Source organism: Gobius niger (genome assembly GCF_951799975.1).
Source record: "Gobius niger genome assembly, chromosome: 12".
In the NCBI taxonomy this organism is placed as follows: Eukaryota; Metazoa; Chordata; class Actinopteri; order Gobiiformes; family Gobiidae; genus Gobius; species Gobius niger.
The window spans coordinates 3,554,020-3,575,237 of NC_136863.1; the positions used below are offsets into that span (position 1 = coordinate 3,554,020).

The following is a 21,218-nucleotide window of genomic DNA, read 5'->3' on the forward strand; positions in this document are numbered from 1 at the left end:
AGCTAAAAAGTGGCAAGATGGCGCCTTTCTTCTTTACCTTAAAGGGTTAGATGCAAGTCGGTCATTTTATGCTCACTACTGCCACCTCAGGTCATACGTGTAACTGCAGTCTCTATATTAAACTCGTGCATGACGGCACTTCAGACCCGAAGTAACACCTTTCTGAGTGACAGTGCAGGATTTTAGAGGCAGTTGTGGTGAACAGGTCTGGGCTCATTCTACACATTAGGACATGGAGGAACATGTAGGGGGAGGAAAATACATAATTTTAACATTTTTAAACTCTGCATAGTCCCTTTAACCCCTTAACTGTGTTAAGCTTCTGGAAAAAACCTGTGAAAATAGCAACAAAACTGACGAAAAAAAGGATAGAAATGTGACAAAAAAGTGAGAAAACATTGACAAAAAGTGACGGAAAATTGATGAAAAAGTGGCAAAAATGTCACAAGAAATGGACAAAAAAATGACAAAAATGTGACAATAATTTGATAAAAATTTGACAAAAAAAATGACAAAAATGTGACAAAAAAATGACAAATGTATAAAAAATTGACAAAAATTGACAAAAATTGACAAAAAAATGACAAAAATGAGTTGAATACCCAACAAAAAAATTATGGAAAAAAATCTGATGACGTGAGGAAAAAGATCCTCTCGGTTCGGGTGGGGCGGGAGTTAAGCCTTTGAAGCCGACGTCATGAGGTCGACCTTGAGGAACAGGAGCAGAGGAGAGGCCTATTTCAAGACATTCGCTACAGCCATTTTGAGAGAGCAATTTTATACAAGGCAGTTATTCTAATTTACTGCATTTACAGACCAACAGAAGGTTTGGTCATCATGTAGTGTGATATAGACTGGGGCTATGTGATTGAAAAAAGCAGAATACCCCCTCTTTAATGAAACGTCACACATCTAACTGTGGATCATTTCCCACTTGTGTGGTGAGGGACCGGGGCCGTTTCTCAATCTGTGTACTTGTGTGGACTTCTGTGCTCGTGGACTCGTCATCAAAAACAGTTACATATTTTAAAGTCTAAATTGTTTGTTCATTTTTTCAGAATAATTTGCAAACTCCCCAAACAAGTTCATATTTGACCTATTTTTTATTGTTTCAGTTTGCACATCAGATTTTTAATGACTTTCCACATAACGCCTTATTTATAGGCTATAATTGTAAAAAATAATGTTAAATTGTATAAAATGTAAACATTTATTTTTGTTTATTGCAAAAGTGTATAATTTATGTCTTTAAAAACATATTTCCACTTCGACTGCAGTGTCACCCTTTTAATTTCATATGAGGTGATTTAATGTTATAAAAGCTCACAGCCCTGTGTCCAGGAGCTACTTCCTGTGATGTCATCGAGTTCACTCGTTCCAAACGCTGAAAAAGCAGAGTCAACACTCGTGAACTCCTCAAGTCCGTTCTCCGAGTCTGCACCCGCAAGTCCGTACCCTGGAGTTCACAAGTACGGAGTCTGCAGTCTGAGAACTGAGAAACGGCCCGGGTTCGTCAACCTTCAGGAGGCAGCAGTGACTTGTGGGATTGTTCTGAGCTCCTTGTGAGCTGATGAGGAACATTCTGAGGTTCCTCTGCTAAAGGAGGTGTTAAAGGAAACATCACGGCTCCTTTAACTCCCTCCTAACTGCACCTCCTCAGATGCTCCTTATCACGGCTGATGATGAAGCACGTCCTGGTCAATGAGGAGGAGGTTCCTAAACTTACTGACACTTTTTAGATGCAGCCCTGGTCTTTTTCAGGCGCCCACTTTGATTTGAGCTTCACCCTCCAGTGTCTGCGAACACTAGTGCATGAATGAGAGTGAATGGGTTCCTCATTGTAAACCGCTTTAGGTCAGATAAAGGTACGAAAGCGCTTTATAAGTTGAGTCCATTTACCTTTTATTGTCTTTTATCAAGCTTTGGATATAAAATGAATATGAATGTCCACCTGGAACTGATCAGACTGGCAACATCTCGGCCAGTTTAAAGGGTTTTCACCACGAGCTTCATCAGGTGAAGAAAGTGGTATAAAGTGTCTGACAGCGTTTGACCCCCAGGAGCTCAGGGACCGTAACGACGAGCTGAACTCTGAGCTGGAGCTGCTGAAGACCCAGAGACCGGAGCGAAGAGCCAAACGGGAGCTCAGCCAGGACCAGACCTCGGACCTGAGGCCGGAGCTGAGGGAGCAGGACCAGGAGCAGACCTCGGACTACGGTAACTATGGTAACACGTCAAGCAACACTCAGCATTAATCAGGAGGACGACGCTCCAAAAAGTACAAATACTTAATTACTTTTTATCATGAAACTGATTATAACGTGATAAACTATCGCGTATCAAAATGAATAAAACTAAAAAAGATCAGGGGTCCTACATTATGGTTCCTGACTGTGGAGGGGGGGCCGGGCCGGGTTGGCTATAGCACAGAATTATATAACATAGAATTGTGTGACCCAGACCAAAATGCATCAGCCTCATTGTGAAGTCGAGAGTACTCACCTGCACAGTTGTCCCCACTACTGTATCCACAAGATCAACACTTGATTCCAGGCACATATTTGTTTAGCTGTAGTGGTTTCCAAAAATAGTAATCAAGTCTTCACACTTTGTTTTAATTTGAAATACCACAGGTTTTCCATTTATTTTTATTTTCAAATAAAACATTGCGTAATGTGACCAAAGTAATAACGGCTTACACTGTTGTTTATATCCTGATCTCTTTTTATGTCAGGTCCCTCTGCTGGACACTTTTTTATTTGTGTAAGTTGCCTCCTAGTGGCTGGAATGAGTATACTGGATTAGTTAGAAAAATCATAACTCCGCATAGGGATGGGCTAGAGACTTTTTATTTTATTTTTTTATTTTTTTGACATACTAAGGAATTTGTGCTCTACAAGGGCTGGGTTGAATCATCATGATTTGATGACCTCTGATTAAGATGGACTGTCCCGACCAAATAAAGGGAATAAATAAAAAAAGTAGTTGTTTTTCCTGAACATTTTTTCAATATGATTCCTGACGAGATGCAAGTTGGTCATTTTATACTCACTACTGCCACCTCAGGTCTTACGTGCAACTGCAGCTTCTATTAAGCTCGTGCATGACGGCACTTTGGGCCCGAATTAACAACTTTCTGAGTGACAGTGCAGGATTTTAGAGGCAGTTGTGGTGAACAGGGAGGAAAGTACATTTTTAAACTCCATTTAGTCCCTTTAAAGTATGACACAGACACACAACATAGATTTTGCACACAAAAAAAGTAATAATACAAATATATACCCAGTTTGGATTAGTTCAATTTTTTTTGTGGCGATTATTACTTCACTTCCTTACTGGACACAGACAGGAAGTGACATGGATGGAGGTAAACAATTATAAACTGTTGCCGTGCCGACCATGTTATACATAAGAGGAATGAGTGAGTCAGAATCCTAAGGAACTTTACCTCTGTGTCAAAAGCTTTTCTTGCTGCTTCACTGAATTAATTATTACTCACAAGAGATGTTTTCCATCAAATTAAGTCATAATTACAAAAGGATTAACCTCTTAACTCCCGCCTGAACCGAGAGGATCTTTTTCCTCACGTCATCATTTTTGTCATTTTTTTGTAATTTCTTTTGTTAGTTTTGTGACATTTTTGCCACTTTTTCATCAATTTTTCGTCACTTTTTTTGTCAAACTTTTCTCACTTTTTTGTCACATTTTCATAATTGTTTTCGTCTCAGTTTTGTTGCTTTTTCACAGGTTTTTTCCAGAGGCTTTTGGATTGGGGTAAAGCCAAACTGGAGAAAATGTGCTCGGTTCAGGTGGAAGTTAAGGGGTTAAAGCCTGTCACATGCACTTCAATGAGCTCTGAGAAAACAAGGCGAATTTACAAACTAAATAATTTGTACGTATAACAAAAACAAAAAACAACATAAATCTTAATCCTGACTCCACCCATTTTCCATTTCTTTTATTTATGTTTGGGGTATTTTTTCCAAATGAATAAATTTCCAATTGAAAAATGTTGCAATACATTTTTTCAGTCCTGACTCAGTTCTGGTTCAGGGAGATGGACCGGTTGATCCACTCAGGTGAGTCCAAGCCCCGCCCACACAGGTAAAGTGAGTTCAGGCCCCGCCCACAGTCACACCGAGGTCCGACATGGCCCTGAGTGAGTCCTGCTTTAGTCCTGCTTTAGAATCAATGAAGACAAACTCAAAGACTCAAAGTTTGTTGTGTTTTTCAGACGAAGGTGAAGTGAAGAGTTCCCCTCGGGTCCGGAGGAAACTCCTGCCCCTCGACAAAGCAGGTCCGTTTTTACAGGAACACTCTCAAGTTTGTACTGACACATGTTCACTTGTTCATTCAACTCGACGGGAGAGAGTTTTGAAAGAAAACTTTGAAAGAAACTTGACCATTGTTTGTTAGGGATTAAGCTGCAAACATTTCTTAATATCTTGGCTCTGTCCTTTTTAACAATCGACGTCCATATTTTAGAACATTGTCTCCACTTTTTATGATCAAATCTAATCATACGTGTGATTTCAGATCAGTAGAAATGACATGAGACTGTATTAGCCGTCATTATTGGACATCATTTTGACAGTTGCCTTTAATTACCTGCAGCAAATAGTTTCCTGCACCGCCTCAGTTCAACAATAGAGCATAATGTGTGTGGCAGTTAGTGTTATATCCTTTCTACTGCCAACATCATGTACATGTTTTAGAATATTGTCTCTACTTTATCCACACTTTCATCTGAAGTAGAGCCCGATTGATGTGAACTTTTGCGGATAATTTCGTGAGCATTTTTGTCTTAGAATGTACAGATTTCTGTCTTTTAACCTCTTAACTTCCATCTGAACCAAACGCACTCTCTCCAGGTCAGCTTTACACAAATCTGAAAGCTTCTTGACTGGCGCTCACAGCGTATAGGCCAGAGTAATGGTGCATTTGAAAGCTAAGACCGCGTTGTTACTGTGTTGTCACTTTTTTGTTACTTTTTTGTTGCATTTTTGTCACTTTTTTGTCGCATTTTTGTCACTTTTTTGTCACATTTTGTCACTTTTTGTTGCATTTTTGTCACTTTTTTGTCACTTTTTTGTCGCATTTTTGTCACTTTTTTGTCACATTTTTGATACTTTTTTGTCACTTTTTTGTCACTTTTTTGTCACATTTTTGTTGCATTTTTGTCACATTTCTGTCGCATTTTTGTCACATTTTTGTTGCATTTTTTGTCACATTTTTGTCACATTTTTTGTCACATTTTTTGTAAAAAAAAAATTCACATTTTTGTCATTTTTTTTCACATTTTTGTCATTTTTTTGTCACATTTTTTGTCACATATTTGTCATTTTTGTCACATTTTTGTTATTTTTTGATATTTTTTTGTCACATTTTAGTTATTTTTTGGCCCAGTTTTTTGTCAAATTTTTGTCTTTTTTTTATCACATTTTTGTCATTGTTTTCGTCTCAGTTTTGTTGCTATTTTCACAGCTTTTTTCCAGAAGCTTTTGGATTGGGGTAAAGCCAAACTGGAGAAAATGTGCTCGGTTCAGGTGGGAGTTAAGGGGTTAAAACAAACCTGTTCCCACAGTGTAGTGTATCTGGTGTCAAACTAAGACGTGCTGGTCAGGTCGGCCCACAGGCTCAGTCGCAGCGGCTCAGGACTAACACCTGAGCGCAGAGACAAATGAAGCACCGAGGCTCATGTTAGAATAATAATATTAAACTCTCTGCAGCTCTGGTGTCTCTGGACTCGGGCGTCGACTCCGTTTCGATCCAGACTGAACTGGCTCTGGAGCAGCTTCGAGAGAAACATCAGGAGGAGATTCAACAACTCAACGCCAAGCTGGAGACTCAGGTGATTAAAGCGCCACAAACATCTCCCCTCCTCCTCAAATCAGGACAAATAACCTCCTTATTCCACCTCCTGCTCCTCACAAACTCCTGACCACCTCCTGCTCCTCACAAACTCCTGACCACCTGCTCCTCACAAACTCCTGACCACCTCCTGCTCCTCACAAACTCCTGACCACCTGCTCCTCACAAACTCCTGACCACCTGCTCCTCACAAACTCCTGACCACCTCCTGCTCCTCACAAACTCCTGACCTCCTCCTGCTCCTCACAAACTCCTGACCTCCTCCTGCTCCTCACAAACTCCTGACCTCCTCCTGCTCCTCACAAACTCCTGACCTCCTCCTGCTCCTCACAAACTCCTGACGACCTCACACTCCTCACAAACTCCTGACCACCTCACACTCCTCACAAACTCCTGACCTCCCCTTCTCCTCCTGCTCGTCTCCTCGTGGTCCTCACTGAGATGTTTCTGCTTTGTGTTTGAGGTGAATTATTACGAGCGCAGCCTGGAGCAGATGAGGAGCAGCGTGGAGCTGGAGAGGAAGGACATTTCTCAGGCCTTCAAGGTACTAAGTCTGAAATCTTCTGCTTGATTTTCGTGTAGGACCAGAGCTTCTCTCGCTCTGTCCCTGGGAACACGAACCCTGAGTCACTTAAGTTCTGATAATGATGATGATGCTTAGACCGGAGCCGTACTTTTAGTTGTAGTAAAGTTGTGTGATTCAGATGGAGATCTGTGAGCTGGAGGAGCAGAAGTCTGAGCTGGAGACGCAGCTGAAGCAGCTGAAGGAGAACATGGAGAAGAACCAGCAGAAACAGGTGGAGCAGAGGACCAGAGAGCACGACAAACGGTGAGGCCCTCCATCAAGCCTGTAGGTCAGTGCTTCTCAAACTGTGGTACCCCCAAGACATCTTCTCATCCACTCAGAGAGGAGACGCAGTGTTCGACAAACGTTTACGTAGTGTCTTCAATCCCAGCAGAACGTGAGGAGTTGGTCTTCCCTCCGTTAGTGTATGTTGACCTCAGATGTTCCTCGTCAGATGTTCTCCTGACCTGCTCCTCTCGTCTTCAGGCAGCAGAGGGAGAGAGCCGAGATGGAGCAGAACTTTGCCAGAGAGATCTCCAACCTGGTCCAGAGGCTGAGCGCGGAGAAGGACCAGCTGGAGGCCGAGCTCAGGCTGAAGATGGACCAGGAGCTGCTGCTCGTCCGGTGAGTCCAGTTTGTTCGGGTTTTCCATCGTAGACTGAAATTCCTACGCCAACTTCTGTGCTGGAGTATTTTGAATGTCGAGGACCTCACACTTCCTCTAGGGGGCGTGGCCTGCTCCGGAAAGGAAGCACTCAGCCGCTCGCTCAGACGTAGAGAAGATAACGAACTAAATCAGAAGAAACGCAGCAGTCCACTCGGGGAAATCCAATGCACATAATCCTGTGTTCGTCAGAGCATCACTAAGGAACATCTCACTGTGTAAAAACACCCCCCCCCCCACCCCACCCCCCCCGTATGCTCCAGTGAGATTCCCTTACCTCTGGTTCAGCCCAAATGTAAAGCAGAATACTCACTGCCATAGATACTTTAGCCCCTGTCCTACACCAGCCATGATGCCTACAAGGCCATGGCCCTGGTGGACAGTTTACGCATTACAGCCAATATTGATAAATGGGAATTAACCTCTTAACTCCCACCTGAACCGAGAGGATCTTTTTCCTCACGTCAGATTATTTTTCCATCATTTTTTTGTTGGGTATTCAACTAATTTTTCTAACTTTTTTGTCATTTTTTTTGGTCATTTTTTGTCACATTTCTGTCTTTTTTTTGTCAAGTTTTTATCACATCGTCTCTATATTTAAGACAAAACATTTTTTGTCATTTTTTGTCACATTTTTGTCAAGTTTTTTTTGGTCAAGTTTTTGAAAAATTTTTGTAATTTTTTTGTCAAATTTCTGTCATTTTTTCCGTCAATGTTTTATCAAATGTTTGTCTTTTTTGTCACATTTTTGTCTTTTTTTGTCAAGTTTTTATCACATCGTCTCTATATTTAAGACAAAATTTTTTTTGTCATTTTTTGGTCACATTTTTGTCAATTTCTTTGTCAATTTTTTTTGTCATATTTTGTCAAGTTTTTGTCATTTTTTTGTCAATTTTTTGTCCTTTTTTTGGGTCAAATTTTTATCACATTTTTGTCATCTTTTTTGTCACTTTTTTGTCACATTTCCATCATTGTTTTTGTCTCAGTTTTGTTGCTATTTTCACAGCTTTTTTCCAGAAGCTTTTGGATTGGGGTAAAGCCAAACTGGAGAAAATGTGCTCGGTTCAGGTGGGAGTTAAGGGGTTAAAGTAGTGGCGTTTCTGTCCGTTCCTGGAGATGTCGTCTGTATCTAACTTTACAGCTGTATATTTACCAGCGTTCCCGCCTCAGGTTAAACCATAAGTACTTTATGATTCTCTGACGAATGTTCTGAGGTGCAAACATGAGGCGAAACGACCCGGTTCTGTACAAATGTTTGAGTCTAATCCAGTTTGTCTCGCCGCGGTCTGAGCAGGTCCAATCAAGAAGAGGAGATGCGGCGCCTGCAGGAAACCCTCGTCCAATCAGAGAGCAGCTTAGAGCAGGTTGTTGCGCGGCTCCGCCAATCGGAAACGAGCTTAGAGACGCTTCAAATACAACAAGCGAAGACTGAGGGCGAGGTTCTAGAACGGCAAAAAGAGCGCCGCGAATGGGAGGCGAGTTCCCACGGCGTGACCGAGGCGCTGAACCGATCACAGGAGGAGACGGCGAGGCTCCGGCAGGCCCTCGGCCAATCGCAGCTGAGTCTGGAGCGAGCGCGGGAGTACGGCGAGCGCCTGGAGGAGGAGGTGCGCTCCTGCAGGTGGCGCTGCTCCGAGCTGGAGGCGCGGCTGGAGGAGGCCTGCGCTCAGCTGAAGGAGAGCGTGGCCTTCCTGGAGTCGCACGAACTCCTGAACCGCCGTCTGACGGAGGAGAAGGTCCAGGCGGAGTCCGAGCTGCGGCGGGTCAGAGAGGAGCTGCAGGAGCACGTCCCGAGGAGGAGGAGAAGGTCTCCCGTGGAGGCGGAGCTGGCGGAGGAGGTGTGTGATGTCGGTCTTTGATTTGTTCATGTGGAACTTTTGTCACATGTTTTCACGAGCGCTGAATCTGAGTGTGTTTCGCTCGCCTGCGTGTGATCGCGGCTGCTGAAGGACAGTTCTCTTTTAACCTGTGAGATGTTCACAGCCTGACCAAAAACAGAAGTGTCTTTTACCTGGATGTAACTTATGATCCGGGGCTAAGTTCTGCAACACTCCGTGCCCAAAGAACGTCCTAAATGACCAGGGCTGCGTCTGAAACCATCAAACTATCTCCTCTAAGCACTTACACCAGCAACTAAGTCCTTAACCTTTCATGGGTCGACTGTTAGATCTGTGCAGTTAGTGAACTAGAGCTTCAGCAGCATTTTGAACAATCCGTCCGTCCTTAAACAAGGGAAAGGGACCAACAGCTGCTTTTCTTCTTCTTTAAAGTTATTGGTGGAGTGCAGGCCAAACAAAAGTGCATGTCGCCCCCTAGTGTCCAGTGTCAAACAACAACATAGTGTCCAAACAAAGACATTTAAAGGAATAGGCCACCGTTTTTACATTCTGAGATATGTTCTTACCTTAGCTTTTACGAGTTCTTTAGGACCTGTCTGATCTTCCCCCGTGCCTTCAGTCACGTAAACACAGCGCAGACGGCGTTAGCATTTAGCCTCTCCCTCTCTCCTCTATAGCTCCACAACTGGTCAAGATAGAAGCTACCAAGCTCTTCCACGTTTTCCCTATTTAAAGATGGTTACGTGAAGTGTTCCACTACAAAGTATAATTACACAAAATTAAGCAATGTGGATTTTTAAGCGGATAAAAGGGGGAACTATATTGTAAGGCGTAATAATACCAGGAGTAATTTGGCATTCGCACAGTAAAGTGAAGATTACTGCGCGGATTTCAAACTATTATTAAATAATTAATAATTAATTACCATAATATTTAAATTAAATAATTGACATGTTTTCGCTCAATATCACAGAAGGGCACTAAAATTAAACTTTCCATATATCCCCCCTATGTTTTCTACATTTTCCCTAAAATTTTTCCCATCAATATTTTTCTCACAAAATGTTTCCATATTTCCTGACTTTGACGATTAGCTCGAGATTTTTACTTTACATTTCTTTCAAACAGCAATTTTGATATCTTGAAGACCAGCCATTCCCAAAGTCCAGAGCGTTGCTGTTCCCTTACCCAACAGAAATCCCACAGAGCCCCCCAATAATTATAATAATATTTTTATTTTTAAATGTGTCATGTTTCACAGCTTGACCTCTGAACTCCCGCCTGAACCGAGAGGATCTTTTTCCTCACGTTTTTCCCATCATTTTTTTGTTGGGTATTACACTCATTTTTGTAGCTTTTTTGTCTTTTTTTTGTGTCTTTTTTTTATTACATTTTTGTCATTTTTTGTCATATTTTTGTTTTTTTTGTCACATTTTTTGTCATATTTTTGTCATTTTTTTGTCACATTTTTGTCGTTTTTTCGTAAATTTTTTGGTCATTTTTTGTCATATTTTTGTAAATATTTTGTCACATTTTATCACATTTTTGTCACTTTTTTGTCAAGGTTTTCTCACTTTTTTGTCACATTTCCATCATTGTTTTTGTCTCAGTTTTGTTGCTATTTTCACAGCTTTTTTCCAGAAGCTTTTGGACTGGGGTAAAGCCAAACTGGAGAAAATGTGCTTGGTTCAGGTGGGAGTTAAGGAGTTAAAATGATATAAACTAACAAATGGCAACGTCTGCGGGGCTAAATACAGATTTAAAGTAATACTACTGTACATTCCAAAAATACATTTCCTTTCAACATTTTTTTTGGGGTGGCTCCTCTTCCCCCTGTTGTAGAACATCTACTGCCCACCTCTAGTGGTGACTTTTTTTTGGTCAGGCAGTTTACTGTAAAACACCGTCCATCGATTTCAATCAGAACATCTTTGAGTGGCATCTGACCGCCACAAAAACATGTACAAGAGCAGACAGACAGATATGGTGCTTGTGAAAACATGTGACAAAAGTTCAACAGCGCATGAACAAAGTAAATCAAAGCTTGACCTCACAGGCACAGACGCTGAGGAGGGACCGAGACCGACTCATCCAGGACCTGAAGGAGCAGGCCATGGCCGTGGACACGCTGCAGCTGGAGCTCGAGGAGGAGCAGCAGAAGGTCGGGGAACTCGAGAAGAAACTAGAACAACTAAAGGTGGAGAATCTGGAAAGCAGGGATGCGGAGATGATGATGAAGGGGGTTCTGGAGAAGGAGCAGCAGAAGGTCGGGGAACTCGAGAAGAAACTAGAACAGCTAAAGGTGGAGAATCTGGAAAGCAGGGACGCGGAGATGATGATGAAGGAGGTTCTGGAGAAGGAGCAGCAGCAGAAGGTCGGGGAACTCGAGAAGAAACTAGAACAACTAAAGGTGGAGAATCTGGGAAGCAGGGATGCCGAGATGATGTTGAAGGAGGTTCTGGAGAAGGAGCAGCAGAAGGTCGGGGAACTCGAGATGAAACTAGAACAACTAAAGGTGGAGAATCTGGAAAGCAGGGATGCGGAGATGATGATGAAGGAGGTTCTGGAGAAGGAGCAGAGGAGCAACCAGGTGCTGAAGTGCAGTTTGGAGAAGATCGCCAAAGATCTCACCACAGAGGAACAAAAGCGTGGAGAAGAGGCGTTCCTCTTTGAGAAAACTCTCCTCCAATCACAGACCAGCTTACGAGACGTGACGACACAATTCGACCAATCGCAGGACGAGGTCAGCCGGCTCCAGATGGTCATAAGCCCGTTAGAATCGAGCCTGGAGAAAGCAAAGGAGAAGGTGTGGGAGGTGGAGGCCGAGCTGGAGGCGCAGGCGGAGAACGTGGCTCGTCTCTCGGCGGAGAAGAGCACCTACATGCGGCTGTGCGACCAGCTGTCCGCGCAGATCGTGGAGATGGAGGAGGAGATCGGGGCTCTGCGGGCCACTCTCGGAGAAGTGAGCGCCCGCCTGAACCGCACGGCGGACCTGGTGATGGAGCTGCGGGCGGAGAGGAGCGAGAGGCTGGCGGAGGCGCAGAGGCTCAGGGAGGAGAGCGAACGGAAACACGGCGAGGAGCTGCAGAGGCTCCGGGCGGCGTCTGAGGAGCACCTCCACCACATGGAGGCGCTGGTGAGGCGTCTGGAGCGGGAGGACGGACACGCCTACAGGTCTGCGGCCGAACTTAACCGACACGCACTCCGCCGACGGATCAAACCTGATCGAGCGCAAACGCTGCATGATGACGGCCATTTTGTGTCTAACGCTCATCGCATGATTCCACACGTTGCTCCTCCATTAATGAAATGTTTTCTGCCGTTTTGTGTCTAACTTTGATCAGTCGCATGAGCCTGATTTGAAAAACTGTCCTGCTTCATGATTGATCACAAATCGAAGAAAATCGCCGCATGATGGCAGCCATTTTGTGTCTAACCTCCATTTGTCCCTTGCACTGTTGTTTCTCACTGAAATCATTGATTGTTCATGATTAGATTAACCAAAGTAAACAAGAAACTGACGCCGCCATTTTGTGTCTAACCTCCATTGTTTGTCTAACGTTTATTCCTTGTACTGTTGTTTCACATTGAAATCATTGGCCAAAGGAAACAGGAAACTGACGTCGGCGGCCATTTTGTGTCTAACCTCCATTGTGTGAGCCTCGTTGCCTGATCTCATTGGCTGGGCCTGAATGTCCACATTATTCCCTACAAAGTCAAAATTTCCCACAATGCATTCTGAAAAGTAGTGAGCAGTAGGGATGGTCGATACCACATTTTTTGGAATCGATACGATACCGATACTTTCGGGGTCTTTTTTGTCGATACATATGGGTGAATGTATTTCAATCAATATACATTTCTAAAACTGGTTATTTTATATAATGAATTGGTCCATTAAAATTATATTACTTTAACTGGTTAAACAATGTTAATGTGAAATTAAATACATAAACAACATATAAAATTAATACTTAAATGACAAACGGAACCTTAACCAGAATGATATGCCCGGCTCAGTTCAATCCTTTGCTGTTGTGACTGTTTTGGCTCAGAACAAAGAAATAAATCATCCTTTTGTGTTGATAATTGCTGCCCCGCCTTCCTTGTACATATGCAAATTAGGACCGATACTTTTTGCCCAATATCGATACTTAAAAAGTAGCCGTTTGGTATCAATATATCGATGCTTTGGTATCGATCCGCCCATCCCTAGTGAGCAGCGATGATCAGTAGACGGGTCACTATAGACCATAATGCACTGCGAGAATCGGGGACACAGAGGGATCTTTGAACTAAACACAGTTGAAGAAAACGACTGCTTTCATCTAAGTAACTAAATAAACCACTTAGTTACGATGAAAAACAGAGAAATAAAACGGAGAAGCGGCGTTCGATGCTAACATACACGGACAGTTGGAGTCTGTTAGCTTAGCATTAGCCTGCTCAATGTTTTTTCCCTATAGCCGTTAGCACTAGCCCCAAACATGGAAATTATTAACAATCCAGATGTTTTTAATGTTGTCAACCATCGACCACATTTAGGTCAAAGCCTCATTAGGAATCATCACTGAATGTACAAACCTTTGGAGATTTAACTTTAGATACAAATTAGTGCCTAAATGCTAACTCTGCCTTTTGTGAGGTCAGAAACACATCCAGTGGCCACTAAACGTCATCTTATAGTTACTGATTCAGAAACCACAGAATATATATAAATGGCACGAAAATGGTGATGGAAAGAAGAAACGGGCTCAGATAAGCTAAAGGAATTTCTGTGATTTCTATGATGAAAAGTCGCTAGCATTCGCTCTGACCTTACGCTTGAGCTGTTGACCTCTTAAACCCCGGCTTAATCGGGCGCATCTTCTCCAATTCAGCTTTACCCAAATCCATAAGCTCAGATATGCTCGAGTAACATCTCATTTGAAAACTAAGACCTACAAAAGCACGTCTGTTCCTCTGGGTCTGATGTTCTCTGTCGCTGCAGGACTCAGATGGAGGAGGTTCGTTTCGAAAACGGCGCTCTTCAGGAACGACTGACTATGCTCCAACAGGAAGTGGCCGCTCTGGAGGAGGAAGTCGCCACCAAGCGGTAAAATGAAGTGCCCGTCATTGATTTTAGAAGTAGAAGTAAAAAGTGCTTCACGAGTACTGAGAGTGCTACTTGTTGGATTTTCACTTCATTTGTTTCTCATATTTTCCCTCCAATTTTTTTTCAAAGGAAAATGTAAAAAAAAACAAGACACATTTATTTTATTTATTTATATTATTTCTTTTATGTATTTTATTTATGTTTGCCCCATTTTCCCCACTTATTTCCCCCCCAATTATTTCCACATTCTCCGAAATTCTACCATATTCAAGAATTTGACTCTGAGGTTCATGTTTTCAGGAGGAAACTGGAGGAGACGCAGCGAGAACGAGAGCGAGAACGAGACCAGCAGGAGGCGCTGCACCGAGAGGTCAGTCCCACACGTTAGACCTGCTCCAGTCCCGGTCCAGTGTAATGAACCTGAGTCGTGTTTGGAGCCACTCACGGAAATAAAGTAAAACGACTGGATGTTTTGTTTCAGCTGTTTTAGATAAATATATATATGTATATATATATATATATATTTTTTAGCAATATTTTTATTGAATTTTCTCAAAAAAGCAGGAATTGTTTTACAGGCTTTGATAAAAGTACAAAATGTATCAAAGTATTTATAATAACAATATATAAGTATATATAGAGGCATATAAAACAGTGGCAGCCCGACCCATGCATACCACAACAAACCAAACCCCGCCTAAAGTGCTATTAAAAATTATGAGAAAAAAAATATATAAAATAAAAAAAAAAATATATATATATATATATATATATATATATATATATATATATATATTTTATATTTTATTATTTTGTATTATTTTCATAATTTTTATTATTATTATTTTTATTATTATTTTATATATATATATATATATATGATAAAAAAATAAAAAAAATATTTAACATAAAATAATATAAAATATAAAATAAAATAAAAAAAATAAAAATAAAAAATAGAATAAAATTAAAAATTACATTAAAGATTAAATTAAATTAAAAATTAAATATAAAATGAAATGAAATAAAAAATTAAATAAAATACAATAAAAAAATATATAAAATAAAATAAATAAAATCACTCAAACTCCAAATGCTATGCAATGATCATGAAGTTACAAATCTCCACTTTCCATCAAGACATATGACAGATCCACCCTTTCCAAATAAGTAATAAAAGGTTTCCAAATCTGATCAAGTGATTCCCCTTTACCTTTCAAAATATAGGTAAATATAGCTTTTTCAACCCAAAAAAGCCATATGATATTGATGATGATGTTTTTAAGATTATTTCCAAACACCTGCAGCAACACAAACACATGCTCTGTAAGGACTGGCATTAAAACGCCTTTTATTTGCAGAATGCGGATCTTCGGGGGCAGATCCTGGACCTGAGCCGCAGAAACCTGGATCTGAGCGACGCGAACGCAGAGCTGAGCACAAAGATCCGCGCCGACCAGGAGAGTCTGGAGATGACCCGGGAGCGACTGAAGAGCGTGAACCAGGAGCAGGAGGAGCACAGCGCCACCGTGAGTCCGACACAGGCGTTTACACCGGCGCGCAGACCCAGACATGACCCGGGTTTGGTCTCGTTCAGGTGCAGCGTCTGAAGGAGGAGCTGGTCCAGACGGAGAGAGACAAACAGCAGAGACTGACCTCCATAAGCCAGGAGAAACAGCAGCTGCAGACGGAGGTCACCAGCGCCAGGACCAAGGTCAGTGCGGGACCGGGATCTGTGGAGGACCGGGGTCTGTGAGGGACCGGGGTCTGTGAGGGACCGGGGTCTGTGAGGGACCGGGGTCTGTGAGGGACCGGGGTCTGTGAGGGACCGGGGTCTGTGAGGGACCGGGGTCTGTGAGTGACCGGGGTCTGTGAGGGACCGGGGTCTGTGATGGACCGGGGTCTGTGAGTGACCGGGGTCTGTGAGTGACCGGGGTCTGTGAGGGACCGGGGTCTGTGAGGGACTGAGGGACCGGGGTCTGTGAGGGACCGGGGTCTGTGGGGGACCGGGGTCTGTGGGGGACCGGGGTCTGTGAGGGACCGGTGGAGGACCGGGCTCTGTGAGTGACTGAGGGACCGGGGTCTGTGAGTGACCGGGGTCTGTGAGGGACCGGGGTCTGTGAGGGACCGGGGCCTGTGCGTGACCGGGGTCTGTGAGGGACCGGGGTCTGTGAGTGACTGAGGGACCGGGGTCTGTGCGTGACCGGGGTCTGTGAGTGACCGGGGTCTGTGAGGGACCGGGGTCTGTGAGGGACCGGGGCCTGTGGGGGACCGGGGTCTGTGAGTGACTGAGGGACCGGGGTCTGTGAGTGACCGGGGTCTGTGAGTGACCGGGGTCTGTGAGTGACCGGGGTCTGTGAGGGACCGGGGTCTGTGAGGGACCGGGGTCTGTGAGGGACCGGGGCCTGTGAGGGACCGGGGCCTGTGAGGGACCGGGGCCTGTGAGGGACCGGGGCCTGTGAGGGACCGGGGTCTGTGAGGGACCGGGGCCTGTGAGTGACCGGGGTCTGTGAGGGACCGGGGTCTGTGAGGGACCGGGGTCTGTGGGGGACCGGGGCCTGTGAGTGACTGAGGGACCGGGGTCTGTGAGTGACCGGGGTCTGTGAGTGACCGGGGTCTGTGAGGGACCGGGGTCTGTGAGGGACCGGGGTCTGTGGGGGACCGGGGTCTGTGGGGGACCGGGGTCTGTGAGGGACCGGGGTCTGTGAGGGACCGGGGCCTGTGAGGGACCGGGGCCTGTGAGGGACCGGGGTCAGATTGATATTCCGGTAATATTGATCTTCAAAGGCTCTGGTTTAAACCAGAGACCAGACTTTTATCGTATCCAAAAACCCTAAAATTAAAAAGTCTCCCCTGTACCATCACTGTAAAGTACAAATCCATGCTAAATCACAGAAGGCTTCATCTTCATCTGGACTTTTTTTTTAGGCCAATCTTTGTTGGAATTTATCAATTTGGCAGGATTTAATTTGGGAGATTTCTCTAAATTAAAACGTCTCTTTTCACCCGCACCTAACGTCACATTATTATCATCATATCATCTGCCACAATACAATCTGGTCCGGCCCCGGTTCAGTCTGGTCTGGTTCAGTCTGGTCTGGTTTCAGGTGGCCCGGGTCGCGGGGCTGGAGTCTGAGCTGCAGAGTTTGGAGCTGAAGTTCCAGTGGAGCCAAGACGACAACGAGCGACTGAAACGAGACGCCGAGGCGAGACGGCGGCAGGTGAGACCCGGTTCAGTCCGATTCTGTGAAGCTGTTCCCTCATCACCCAAACTACTTACAAGGTGGAGGATCTCGGGTTCTGACCTGGTTTTGTTGCAGGTGGAGGATCTCTGGTTCTGACCTGGTTTTGTTGCAGGTGGAGGATCTCTGGTTCTGACCTGGTTTTGTTGCAGGTGGAGGATCTCGGGTTCTGACCTGGTTTTGTTGCAGGTGGAGGATCTCGGGTTCTGGTCTGGTTTTGTTGCAGGTGGAGGATCTCGGGTTCTGACCTGGTTTTGTTGCAGGTGGAGGATCTTTGGTTCTGACCTGGTTTTGTTGCAGGTGGAGGATCTCGGGTTCTGACCTGGTTTTGTTGCAGGTGGAGGATCTCTGGTTCTGGTCTGGTTTTGTTGCAGGTGGAGGATCTCGGGTTCTGACCTGGTTTTGTTGCAGGTGGAGGATCTTTGGTTCTGGTCTGGTTTTGTTGCAGGTGGAGGATCTTTGGTTCTGGTCTGGTTTTGTTGCAGGTGGAGGATCTCGGGTTCTGACCTGGTTTTGTTGCAGGTGGAGGATCTCGGGTTCTGGTCTGGTTTTGTTGCAGGTGGAGGATCTCGGGTTCTGACCTGGTTTTGTTGCAGGTGGAGGATCTCTGGTTCTGACCTGGTTTTGTTGCAGGTGGAGGATCTCGGGTTCTGACCTGGTTTTGTTGCAGGTGGAGGATCTCGGGTTCTGACCTGGTTTTGTTGCAGGTGGAGGATCTCGGGTTCTGACCTGGTTTTGTTGCAGGTGGAGGATCTCGGGTTCTGACCTGGTTTTGTTGCAGGTGGAGGATCTCTGGTTCTGACCTGGTTCTGTTGCAGGTGGAGGATCTCGGGTTCTGACCTGGTTTTGTTGCAGGTGGAGGATCTTGGAGAATCTCTGAAGTCTCTGGAGTTGGAGGCGGAGTCTCTTCGGGCTCAGCTCCAGTCGACCAATCAGGAGGCTCAGAGCCATAAACAGGAAGTGATGCAAACCCAGAGGAGACTGCAGGAGGCCCACACCAAGGTCAGTCCTGGGTTGGTCCTAAGTGAACTAAGATGAAATAATGTGAGACTTTGTCAGAATCTGTTGAAGTTTTGAACATTTTGTCCACATAACGTGACTAAAACAAGATGGCCGCCAGAATTGCCATTAGTAAATGTGTTGCTATGGCGATGTCCGATCGAGAGTTTTATCAAAGGTCTTCCTCTGTTTCAGGTGGAGCAGCTGGAGTCCAGTCTCAGGAAGTTCATGACTGAGAAGGAGGAAGTGACATCATCCTTAGAGGCGGAGCTACAGCAGCTGCGGATTCAAAACCAGGACCTGGACTCAAAGGTCTAAACTGGCCACAACCTGCACGGATCCCGGGCTCAGAACTCGGTCTAAACCTGGTCTTGTTTCAGGTTCGTGAAGTCGAGGCCGAGAAGCAGCAGATCCAGGACCTGAACCAACAACAGCTGCAGCTGCGGACTCAGCTGGACCAGTTAGAGACGGCCAAGAGCCAGGCCCAGGACCAGGTCAGGACTCTGCCAGGACTGGGGACCAGTGTTAATTTTGTCGACTAAAATATTTAGTCTTAATTTTAGTCAAAGTGATATTTTTGCTGACTAAAATTGGACTAAAACTAAATTAAAAGTTTCTCATGAGACTAAAACTATGACTAAAATAAGACTAAATAAAAATGAAAAGGAGAGACTAAAATCATCCAAACTTCTATTGAGCGTCTGAAAGAGCCTCAGATCATTTACAATCACTGCTAAAGGATCAGCTCTGAGCTTTGTTCATGTGGAGCAGCTCCATGAAGTCGAGGACCAAGATTAAATATGATTATAATGAATATTATCAATGCAAAGTCGACTAAATTTGTCTTAAATTTAGTTGACTAAATTAACACGCAATTTTTGTCGACTAAAACTAGACTAAAATTGAAATGTTTTTTTTGACTAAATCTCGACTAAAATTAAATTACATTTTAGTCAAAAGACTAAGAAAAAAAAACTAAAATAAAATATGTTGTCAAAATTAACACTGCTGGGGACGCAGGGGGGGGGATTTCCAAAACATTTCAAGCAACTTTCTGTTTTCTAAAACAGCCGAAACAAAATATCCATTAGTTTAACGTCTCGACTCTCTGCCCGTTTGTCCAGGCCCTGAGAGCGAACACGGCCCTGAGTCTGGTCCAGGCCCAGCACCTGCGCCACATTCAGCAGATCCAAGAGTCCACGCCCAGAGACGGCCCCAGGTCCAGAGACGAACTGGACTCGGCCCTGAACCAACTGAGAGACGAGCGGCAGCAGAGAGAGCGACTGGAGCAGGAGCTGAGGGACAGAGAGACGTCTGTGAATCAGGTGACGACGACGAGGAGGAGGAGGAGCTCCGTGCTTCTCTCCCAGCGCGGCGGCGGCGGCTAACTCTGTGCTAACGGTGTGTTCAGGAGCAGTACGAGAAGGCGGTGTCGGCGCTGCAGCAGAGAGCGGAGGATCTGGAGATGCAGCTGAAGGCCACACGCGGCCTCCTCCAGGAGAAGGTCACGGAGCTGCAGGACCAGGTACAACCCAAACTACTGCCATGAGTGATGTATTCATTTTGAGACATATTAGTTACAAAGATTTGTTCAGAGGGGATGTTCTTTGGTTTTAGCCGGGACTAGTTTTTCAACAATTTCCACTATTTTCCATAACTTGCTCCTAATTGGTCACTTGGTATTCAGTTCCCTGGTGTCTGGCCTGGGTCTGACCCGGTCTGTGGTCCTGTTGCAGGTCTCCCGGTCGCTCCACAGCGGGGCCCTGGTGCAGCAGCTGTACCTGGAGAACTCTGAGCTGCAGGGGGCGCTGCAGGTGACGGAGCAGCGCCACAGACAGGCCCAGAAGAAGAGCCAAGTCCTGGAATCTAAGGTCCAGGCCCTGAACCGGGTCCTGCGCCAGCTGGTGCCCCACGCCCTGGCTTAGTCTGGACTGAGCCGGGACTAAACCAGGACTGAACACTTATGAGACTGGTTTTAAGTTTATCTGAATCTTTCTGTAAAATGCTGTAAGTTAAAATAAACAAGTTATTTTCCAAAAACGTCTTACTTTGTCTTTACTCTTTCCTTTATTGCCATAAAAACAACCCTTGTCCTGAAGCCGGGACTCTTTATAAACCGGTTCAGGCAGAGAAAGTCGAACTGGCCTCTTGTTTTTATCCGCAGAAGTGCATCAAAGTAAACTTGTTAAACAAAGGAATTGGCCCCCGTTTTTACACACTGAGACATGTTCTTACCTGAGCTGTGACGAGTTCTTTAGGACCTGTCTGATCTTCCCCCGTGCCTTCAGTCACGTAAACACAGCGCAGACGGCGTTAGCATTTAGCCTCTCCCTCTCTCCACTATAGCTCCAAAACAGGTCAAGATAGAAGCTACCAAGCTCTTCCACGGTTACGTGAAGTGTTCCACTACAAAGTATAATTACACAAAATTAAACACTGGATTTTTTAAGCGGATAAAAGGAGGGACTATATTGTAAGGCATAATAATACCAGGAGTAATTTGGCATCCGGTAAAGGCGCATTGAGTTGCCTTGTGTACGAAATGCGCGGTATAAATAAAGTTGCCTTGCCTAAAGTGAAGATTACTGCTCGGATTTCGAACTACTCCTGGTATTATTACGCCTTACAATATAGTTCCCCCTTTTATCCGCTTAGAAAATCCACATTGTTTAATTTTGTGTAATTATACTTTGTAGTGTAACACTTCACGTAACCATATTTAAATAGGGAAAACGTGGAAGAGCTTGGTAGCTTCTATCTTGACCTGTTTTGGAGCTATAGTGGAGAGAGGGAGAGGCTAAAAGCTAACGCCGTCTGCGCTGTGTTTACGTGACTGAAGGCACGGGGGAAGATCAGACAGGTCCTAAAGAACTCGTCAAAGCTAAGGTAAGAACATATCTCAGTATGTAAAAACGGTGGCCTATTCCTTAAACTCCCGCCTGAA

The 21,218-nt window shown here is 44.5% G+C and overlaps 1 protein-coding gene across 1 annotated transcript in view; it reads left to right on the forward strand.

Annotated features, from left to right (window-relative positions):
- Window positions 1–20,242, forward strand: part of ninl (ninein-like) — a 36,638-nt gene extending 16,396 nt beyond the window's left edge. The window contains exons 13-31 of the mRNA XM_079568347.1: window positions 2,061–2,217; window positions 4,235–4,297; window positions 5,730–5,851; window positions 6,335–6,415; window positions 6,576–6,700; window positions 6,923–7,060; window positions 8,395–8,938; window positions 10,995–12,112; window positions 13,929–14,033; window positions 14,334–14,403; window positions 15,395–15,562; window positions 15,631–15,747; window positions 17,141–17,254; window positions 18,131–18,277; window positions 18,470–18,586; window positions 18,655–18,768; window positions 19,399–19,599; window positions 19,686–19,799; window positions 20,011–20,242. Coding sequence (XP_079424473.1) covers window positions 2,061–2,217; window positions 4,235–4,297; window positions 5,730–5,851; window positions 6,335–6,415; window positions 6,576–6,700; window positions 6,923–7,060; window positions 8,395–8,938; window positions 10,995–12,112; window positions 13,929–14,033; window positions 14,334–14,403; window positions 15,395–15,562; window positions 15,631–15,747; window positions 17,141–17,254; window positions 18,131–18,277; window positions 18,470–18,586; window positions 18,655–18,768; window positions 19,399–19,599; window positions 19,686–19,799; window positions 20,011–20,199 — 3,804 coding nt within the window. The 3' untranslated portion in view covers window positions 20,200–20,242. The remainder of the gene's footprint in view (window positions 1–2,060; window positions 2,218–4,234; window positions 4,298–5,729; window positions 5,852–6,334; window positions 6,416–6,575; window positions 6,701–6,922; window positions 7,061–8,394; window positions 8,939–10,994; window positions 12,113–13,928; window positions 14,034–14,333; window positions 14,404–15,394; window positions 15,563–15,630; window positions 15,748–17,140; window positions 17,255–18,130; window positions 18,278–18,469; window positions 18,587–18,654; window positions 18,769–19,398; window positions 19,600–19,685; window positions 19,800–20,010) is intronic.
- The last annotated feature ends 976 nt before the right edge of the window (window positions 20,243–21,218 follow it).